The 10,000-nt window shown below is 36.0% G+C and overlaps 1 protein-coding gene across 1 annotated transcript in view; it reads right to left on the reverse strand.

Moving 5' to 3' along the window:
- Nucleotides 1-10,000, reverse strand: part of LOC309488022 (CLIP-associating protein 1) — a 77,121-nt gene that overhangs the window by 24,720 nt on the left and 42,401 nt on the right. Inside the window, exons 17-24 of the mRNA XM_082156046.1 lie at nucleotides 9,628-9,795; nucleotides 9,482-9,528; nucleotides 7,953-8,123; nucleotides 6,213-6,320; nucleotides 5,765-5,803; nucleotides 3,400-3,549; nucleotides 1,447-1,554; nucleotides 690-749 (exon numbers count right to left, since the gene is read on the reverse strand). Of these exons, the coding sequence (XP_082012172.1) occupies nucleotides 690-749; nucleotides 1,447-1,554; nucleotides 3,400-3,549; nucleotides 5,765-5,803; nucleotides 6,213-6,320; nucleotides 7,953-8,123; nucleotides 9,482-9,528; nucleotides 9,628-9,795 (851 nt within the window). The remainder of the gene's footprint in view (nucleotides 1-689; nucleotides 750-1,446; nucleotides 1,555-3,399; nucleotides 3,550-5,764; nucleotides 5,804-6,212; nucleotides 6,321-7,952; nucleotides 8,124-9,481; nucleotides 9,529-9,627; nucleotides 9,796-10,000) is intronic.

Genomic DNA, 10,000 nt, shown 5'->3' on the forward strand with positions numbered 1-10,000 from the left:
CTAAAACATTTGTTACAGTATTAATTAATATCTGTAAAAGTTAGTTAATAAAAATACTACTGTTCATTGTTAGTTCATTTTAGTTCAGGTCCATTAAGTTAAAATGAATCAGAAGTATTTTAATTGCTAGTTCATGAAACTAATGTTAACAAATGCAACCTTATTGTAAAGGTTAACCGAAATCTCTTTATAAGTAATTCTAAAGTTCACATTCATGTTTTTTTAACATTTAACAAAACACATTTTTTTTTTTTTTTACTAGTGCACTCAGACTTTTACATTCCACTGAATATTACAATTATATATAGACAAATTAGACATAAAAAAAAACAAATACAGGCACTAATTTCAAAATAAAACACATTTAAAAATAAAATATAAAATAAAATAAATAAAAATAATAAAAAAAGTTACAATTTGGCAAAATAAGTGCAGATCACATCCAGGAAAACTGAGCAGGGTTGATTCAGAGAAGAGTCAGTAGATCTGTGATCGCAGTCTCTAGCGCCACCCTGTGGATGAGCTCGTACACACAGGTCTCTACATGCACTGAATCATTCTGCTGAAACACACTCCAAACCTGGATGTGACTGACACACACACTTCTAAACAGGTTCAGCATGAGCCCTGTGTTAAATACAGTAATGATCTAGATTCTGGTGCCGTGACCCGGACCACATGCAAGTCACCTGTCAGCAGGACGTCACCCGCCGTCAGCGCGCTGGTGGAGCGAGAGTGTCTATGGGATGCTGGGAAGGATCAGGAAGCAGGTGACACACATTTCAGAAACAAAACTTTAAATTAAAGGTGACCACATCACCTGAAAAAAAAAACTCTTTATTCTTTTAGTTCACTAACACGCTTGGCTGAGAAATATTAAAGGGGTCATCGGATGCAAAATTCACTTTTATATGGTGTTTGCATATATATGTGTCTTTGCAGTGTGTGGACACAACACCATACAATGAAAAAAAATAAAAAATGTATCCTCAAAAAGTCTAAACACTCTCAATAATCAAGCCCCCGACCGCTGACAGACCCGTATTAGCATATTTCTTGTATTAGCATATATCCGACTCAGCCATTTGTATACTGTCCACCAAGGCATCACTTTACGTGTCTTGTGTGACACCCCACGGAAGAGAGGGGGGAGCTGGGGGGGGGAGCAGTTGCTCATTAACATTTAAAGAGACATGCACCGAAACGGGTCGAGAGCTGTTTTTCAGGAGGTAAAAGGGTGTTGTTTTACACAACCATTGAGGAATTTTAAACAAAGTATGTTACAAACTTTACATGAAGACCCTAAAGAATCATACCAACTTCTGCCATACCATCCGATGACCCCTTTAAGTATTTTTTTTGTCATATCATCCAGCCCTAGCTTAAGGGGAAGTGAAAGGCGATAGAGAACCATCACTCAAGCAGAGTCACTAGCGGGACTCTTACCCAGCGAACTGAACCCTCGAGCCGGGCTGGTGTCTCGACTGCTCTCCCGACTGGTGTCACGACTACAGCCCTGACTCATGCTGGGCCTCGGGATACGACTGCCCCGCACTAACACACACACACACACACACACACACACACAGCAGGAGTCAGCAGCACAGGACAGAGGAAAGACATGCAGGTGGAATTAGACTGTGAGGAGGAGACGACACATGTTAACAGATCAGACTGTGAAGTACAGCTTAAAATATATTAAAATTCAACTTCCCCTTTCCAGAAAATCATACAAATATTACATAAAATATTATACAAATATAAATCCTAATAATTATATTGTAATATTTTATTATTTTTATAATATTTTGATGATGATGATTCAAAATTGATGATTTTTTTTAAAGTGGAAGTTGAATTTTTATATAAATAATAATAATCATATTGTAATATTAAAATTCAACTTTCCCATTCAAGAATATCATACAAATATGACATAAAATACATAACAAACATACAAATAATAAAATATTCTCATTTAAATGTAACTTCCCCTTTCAAGAAAATCATAAAAATATGAAATAAAATACATAAAAAATAATAAAAATATTATTAAAATTCAACTTCCCCTTTCAAGAAAATCATAAAAATATGAAATAAAATACATATAAAATAAACAAATAATAAAGTATTATTTAAATTCAACATCCCCTTTCAAGAAAATCATAAAAATATGAAATAAAATACACATACAATAAACAAATCAAAATATTATTATTATTTAAATTATAATTCCCCTTTAAAGACAATCATAAAAATATGACAAAATATATAATAACATACAAATAATAATAATATTAATATAATATAATATAATAGTGATAGTAGTAGTAAACCTGTAATCATTAAAATTCTTTAGAAATGAACAAAAAAAACTAATAAGAAAAAAACATTAAACTCATCCAAAAATAAAGAACAATAGAGAAATAAAGAACATACAAATAACAAAACAAAACAATTCACAAACAATTACATTTTTCCATATTAATCTTTGCAGGCCAGAAAATATAATAGCACAAATGTATCTCACTGTCCGTCCGCAGTAAATGATTTTCCACTGGGAATGACAACAACACAAACTCAAACTAACAGAAGAAGAGCGGCAGCGGTGTGTGTGTGTTCAGGCTCAGACACACTGTCAGGTACTTTCTGTCTCATCTCTTTATATTCACTCTGGACATATCGACTGCGATCACATTAATATCCCGTCTGACAGACACACACAGTGATGCTCACATTGATCTGGGACACACGAGTACATGGACTCCAGCGGCTCACATGGATAATGTGAAATCCAGTTTAGTTGCAGTTTAAACCCACTTACTCATAGATAAATAAAACTAATGTTGTGATGAGGAGATATTTGACAATAGATATCTGACACGCAGATATGAAGCACTTTACAATAAGGTTCATTAGTTAATGTATTAATTAACATGCACTAACAATGAGCAGTGCATTTGTTACAGTATTAGTTCATCTTTGTTAATGTTAGGTAATAAAAATACAGCTGTTTGTTCATGTTAGTTCACAGTGCATTAACTAATGTTAACAAACACAACCTTTGATTTTAATAATGTATAAGTAAATGTTGAAATTAACATTAGCTAGGATTAATAAATGCTGTAGAAGTCTTGTTCATTCTTAGTTCATGTTAACTAAGGTAGTTAACTAATGTTAACTAATGAACCTTATTGTAAAGTGTCACCAAAAATTCCCTTTTGAAACTCCAAAAAGATTAAGTGCAACAAATTGAAACTTGAATTGAAAAGCTTGAATGTAAAGAAGTATTTAAAAACCATTCCAACATGTTAGCGGTTATGTGCTTTTATAAAAGTACATCCGGCGTACCTCATTTGGATGAAAGCGTGTGCAGAATGAATAAATGTAATGCTTTACCGTCTCGCCCGCGGCTGGGACTCGTCTCTCGACTGCAGCCTTGACTCCGCGGGATCTTACAGCGTTTGACCGACGGCGTTCCAGTGGCTCGAGGGATTCTCCCGTAGGAATGACCCAAGAGCTTCCCAGGTGAACTCGAGCGACTGCCCGCTATAACACAGACACATTTAACTTCAACAATATTCGGTGGCTTGATTTATCAATTATCAATGTTACTGTGAATATCTAAATAAAAGCTGATAGGACGACACATGCACTGAACACAACAACAGAGGCTGTTTGAGGCAGAGACGGTCCACTCGTACATAAATAAATAAGAGAAAACATAAGGGGTCATGATATGGATTTCTTCATTATTTTAATATGTTCTTTTGAAGTTCACTTATAGGGCCCTATTTTAACGATATAAGCGCATGGTCGAAAGCGCACGGAGCAAGATCACTGAGGGTGTCCGAATCCACTTCTGCTAGTTTAACGACGGGACAAATGGTCGGCGCTCCCGGCGCATGATCTAAAAGGGTTGTCCCTATTCTCTTAATGAGTAATGGGTGTGTTTTGGGATTTACGTGCATTAAACCAATCAGAGTCTCATCTCTCATTCCCTTTAAATGCCAGTTGCGCTCGTGCCATGGCGGATTCGCTATTTACATGACAGAATTTGATAGTGGAAAGACCGAACGCCTCTCCAGAGCGCAACGGTGTTGCCGTGCGTCCCTGTGTGTTTAATAAGCAGAGTGTACGCGCGTTGTGGACCCGCCTATAGCCGCACATTACTAAAGCGCTCATTAAATAACAAAAAAAAATATTGCGCCATTGACCAACTGAAACCTGGTCTAAAGTCAATGGCGCAATATTATTTTTTTGTTATTTAAAGAGCGCGTTAGTAATGTGTGCCTATAGGCGTTTTCTGTTGCCTCAAAATAGCAACGCTCCAACAATGCGCCAGAACACATCTCGTTCTCAGACCAGCAGCCCATGGGCGCACATGCATTTGCTATTTAAACTACGTGGCGCAGGACGTGAAAATGATAATTGCGTCAGGCTGAAACTAGCAAAAAACACTTGTGTTGCGCTTGGCAGCTGCTGTCAGATCCAGTAATGTTTGCTGCTTCATCTGTCAACAGAAGTTTCTTTGCGAACTCTCCATTACACTGTGCCTCGTTTACGAAACAACTGCTGTCAAACGCTCCGACAGAACATATAATTATCAGACGCGATCTGAGACGCCTTTAAAATAAACCATCCACTTGTTTCTGATGCTGGGATGTACAGAGATAGCCTGGAAATCCAGACCTAAATCTGAGAGATTAATGGTCTGGCATCGACTAATGAAGATCGGCCAGCTCGAGGGGCGGCACCAAGCATACATTTGAAAATCTCACTGCACGCAATTGGATGTCACTACGACCAATCACAACATGCCCCATACGCTTAGCTACCAGCAGAGCTAACTGGTAGATTAGACTCTTACCGTATCCAGTCGGCAAAATGGAAAAAACGCCCTTCTTGCAAAGGAAGGATTCAAGCGCCATCTGTTCCTCTTTTAGATAAAAAGCCAAGTTTAACTCGTTCATTGTAGCGGCCAACACTGGTGTTCATCCATAGCCATCTAGCAATGTTTACTAATGACTTCGCCGTCGCAGCGCTGTCATCATCTTTAGCTCGCCTCTGGCCCGCCTATATCAGATAACCCGATGTGATTGGTGCAGCTCAGATCGAGGGGCATATTTAATGAGCATCATTACTCGACACCAGAGTAACTCGCTGAGCAAATTCAACTTGTGCTCTCGCGAGAACTCTGGATTACCAGGGTAGAACAGAGACGCAAACGAGACGTTTAAACTGAACAAGTCACATCGACACACATCCAGTGAAGGCAAATGTCATCCGTTAAGCGACTGAACACCAGTGGGCGGGCCTATGGTGCGATGATGTATATGTAAACTATTGGTCGATGTCTTGCTTTTAGTTTTAATTTTAATTTTGGTGCTTATTTAAGTTAGTAGCAAAGGCAGCATTTAAAAATTTCGATTAGTGATTTATATTAAATTTCAGCTTTGTTTCAATTTAAAAAATGTATTTCAATAGTTTTCGTTAACAATAACAACGCTGGCTTGAAATAACAAACTGTGGGCGTTACCAAGACTGACGCCGAGTGAACTGACTCGCCTTAAAGGGACTTTCATAAAAGGGACTCTCAAAAACGGGGATACAGTATGACAGTGAAATAACACTAATGAGCGGTGGCTGAACACAGACTGAATCAATGGCATCAGTTCAGTGGACAACAGTGAGCGCCTGTCGCAGTGGATCATGCTTTCATGACGGGACACATGCAGGCGGGAATCCGTGTTTTACTCCATACCGTGAGTTTTACCCCCCACTGGATTAGCAGATCTGGATCCTTGATGCGGGACAGTGAAGAGAGTCAATGAAACTACATTACCCATGATTCAATGCACAGGACACGCTCAACATCAGCATGATCTACCACTGACTGTTGCATGAGCAACGATTAAAAAGTGCGCTGATGTTTATGACGTGGCACACAAAGAGAATATGAAGTTCATATCTCTTCATTACGAGGGACGTAAACCAAAAACACATAAAAAAGCCACATTATACTGGAGTATAATGTATGCAGCCAATGAAATTAATGCATAATGTATATCTATTGATAATGGCTTATCATTTATTTATTTTAATGTCTCTATGATATTTCTATCATTTCTCTGTGAAGTGTAATTTATTGATAAACATAATTAATGATTTGCTTTGTTGGCCAGAGCAGGATGATGTAACTGCAAACTCACGTTGAGATTGGGACACAGCTTTGGCTCGGCTCCTCCCCCTGCTGTCCGTCACAGAAGCTCCGCCCCCAGAAGCCTTCTCTGAACTCTGCCGTCTCGTTCGCACACGACCTGACAGAGAAAAATACAGAAGAGTAAAACGATAGATGAGCAAACTTCTAAATTTATTTAATTTATTATATATATATTTTATTATTTTTTTTTTTTTTTTTTTTTTTATTAAAACAATTATATACAGTATATAATGTATTTATAATAAAATGTATTTAATGTATTATCTATATATATATATATATATATATATATATATAATTAAATTTTATATATATATATATATACACACACAATTTAATTGTATATATCATTTATTAATATTTTATTTATATTAAACTTCATTATCATTTAACTGTGCAAACTGATGCACACATACACAAAACAATATTACAAAACCTAAACACACGACTCCTTGTACTCAACAAGCCCGAACTGAACAGAGACGCTGTGAAGACTCATGCTGACCGACATAAACATGACCAAACTGCTTATTCAAACAGGTATATCCACATAAACACTGGATAATGATGTATCTAAAAGTTTTATGTGATATTGTCACTTATTTCTCAAATGTTGACACTTCACCTCACTGTCTGTTAGCCACACTAGCCAATGAACTACAACCATCTGAGAGTGTCATCTGTGTACGTCTCAAACATTTCAACACAAAACAGAGTGATAAAGACAGAGTAGCGGACAATGAGACACAAACCTGCGCACACGTACACACACACACACACACACATCTTACATCTTACCCTCTACATTACCAGCGGCATCTTTGAGCAAATAAGAGCAGAAGTACAACAGCATCAGCGCGTGTTAGACAGCGGGTCGGAAATGGGTTTGGGATCATGCAGGAAGTGCCTTATTCTCTTAAACACCTTCATATGAACATGTGCATGAACTTATGTGGAGTCTTTCACAATTATAGATTATAATGCCTGAATTTATTATCCTAACACATAAATATATTTATGTCAATCACATAAATAACGATTAAATAATTAAATAAAAAGTAACAGTCCTTGAACACAAAAACAAAATAAAGTATTGTATGTTTAATATAATTTGTCTGCTGTCATGCATAAAATTACAATAATAAATGTACACCTTTGGACAATTCAACATTATATGATTCACTTTTATAAGTCAAAAAAGGCTCAAATGTCTAACGCTAGGCATTCAACTTATTATGTCTAGTGACTTTATAGGTAAACTGAATCAAAATGTTTAATTTGATCATTTGTAAACTCATTAAGTAATGTGATATTTGAGGTATACATTTTAAATAAAACTGAATAGACATTCACAGTTAATGTCCTTTCATTATGTATGTATATATATATATATACACACAAATACTGTATATATATATATATATATATATATATACATAAATTCAATATATACATATATAAATATATACATCAATTCACCACTTCAAATGTAGACTACTGTATGTATATATATGTATGTATATATATATATATATGTATATATATTATTTTTATTGTATTTTTTGTAATATACTATTTTAATAATTTTATTGTATTTAATTTCATAATTACAAGACCCAAAAAACTGTGTCTTAAATGCCCCCTCATTACCAGATTGTTTGTCTCTCTACATCAGTATTGACTGCTCTTCATCTGTGTAAATGAGTGTGTTTTGTGTTGGCTGTTTTACCCAGCGAGGCGTAGGAGCCGGGCGGCAGTGCCGTGGCAGAGCTGAAGGGGGCAGCAGCGGGTACAGTGGGCATTCGTGATTTGGCACTGGCTGCAGCGTTAACATCGACATCACTGCGAGAACGCTGGAGTGAGCCGGACGAAGATGACCCGCGAGAACTCACGACTTTAGCTGAGAGAGAACGAGAGACAATTACTGTGTGTATGAACAAAAACGATTTAAACTACAGGTCAAACGTTTGGAAGAAGTCTCTTCTGTTCACCAAGGTTGCATTTGTTTAATCAAAAATACAGTGAAAATTGTGAAATATTATTACAATTTTAAATAGCTGTTTTCTATGAGAATATATAGTAAAGTGTAATTTATTCCTGTGATCAAAGCTGAATTTTCAGCATCATTACTCCAGTCTTCAGTGTCACATGATCCTTCAGAAATCATTCTAATATGATGATTTGATGCTCAAAAAATATTTATGATTATTATCAATGTTGAAAACAGTTGTGCTGCTTCATATTTTTGTGGAAACCGTGATGTTACTATTCAAAAAAATTAAGTAAGGTTTGCAAAGAAAATAGAAATGATATTTAAAGTAATACGTTTATTTAGCAAAGACAGTTCAGTAAAGACATTTATAATGTAACAAAAGATTATATTTCAAACAAATGCTGTTGAACAATTGCGTGAAATAAAGTCGCAATTGCGTCTTATAAAGTCAGAATTCTGACTTTTTTTCTCGCAATTGCGACTTTATATCACGCAATTCTGACTTTATAACACATAATTGCGAGTTTATATCTCGCAATTCTGACATCTTTTCTCAGAATTGTGAGATATAAAGTTCAATTCTAAGGGAAAAAAAGGACTTTTTTTTTTTACCTCAGAATAGTTTATATCTCACAATTCTGACTTTGTAACACGCAATTGCGACTTTATATCATGCAATTCTGACTTTATATCTCACAATTGCGTATTATAAAGTCCGAATTGCGAGATATAAACATGCAATTCTGAGAAAAAAAGTCTGAATTTCAAGTATATTTCTCGCAATTGCGAGTTTATATCTCATAATTCTGACTTTATAACACGCAATTGCGACTTTATATCACGAAATTTTGACTTAATAACACACAATTGCGACTTTATATCACGCAATTCTGACTTTATAACACACAATTGCGACTTTTATCACGCAATTCTGACTTTATAACCTGCAATTGCGACTTTATATCATGTAATTCTGAGATAAAAAGTCAGAATTGTGAGATTAAAAAGTCGCAATTACCTTTTTTATTTTTCACTCTGTGGCGGAAACAAGCTTCCATAGAAGACAGATATTGACAGCTTATATTTCACAATTTTTACTGTATTTTTGATCAAATAAAGGCAGCATCGGTGAGCAGAAGAGAAGAGACTTCTTTCAACATTTAAAAATCTCAATTATTTCAACCTTCTGACTGGAAGTGTATTCAACATGACATCTAACAGATACACGAAAGCAATGCTAAAAAAAAAGAGAGGTATATTCTCACTTCTGCTCAAGTTGCTTCCGACAGGTGTTTTAGCAGAAAGAGGCCGACTGCGAAAGACAAAAAGAGTGAGTATGAAAACACAACGTGTGGAAGCTCATGAACACACTAAAGCGTGTTTAATAAAAGGGCTGAAGAGCGTCTCTCACTTCAGACTCTCCTGCGAGCTGGAGGACGAGCGGTCCGACTGAGGCAGAGACATGATGCTGTCCGAGCTCTTCAGGTGAGACTGGAGCGCTTTCTGATAGGTCAGTTCCAGCGCCTGGAACATATGCTCCGCCTCCTTACTGAAGTGGGCGTGAAAACCCCAGTAACATCTGGAATAAAACAGGATTCGTACAGGCACTGTTAAATTCAATTCAATTCATTCAAGCACTACTTTTGGGTTTTTTTCAAGGACTAGGACATTTATCAAACAATATCTTTCTTTATTATCTTTTAAATTCTAAAAAAGGTAAATAGATCAATAAAAAAACTAATAAAACAAATAAAGTGCAGCAGATGCAATAACTGCGGTAACTT

Source organism: Leuciscus leuciscus (genome assembly GCF_965113295.1).
Source record: "Leuciscus leuciscus genome assembly, chromosome: 23".
Taxonomy (NCBI): Eukaryota; Metazoa; Chordata; class Actinopteri; order Cypriniformes; family Leuciscidae; genus Leuciscus; species Leuciscus leuciscus.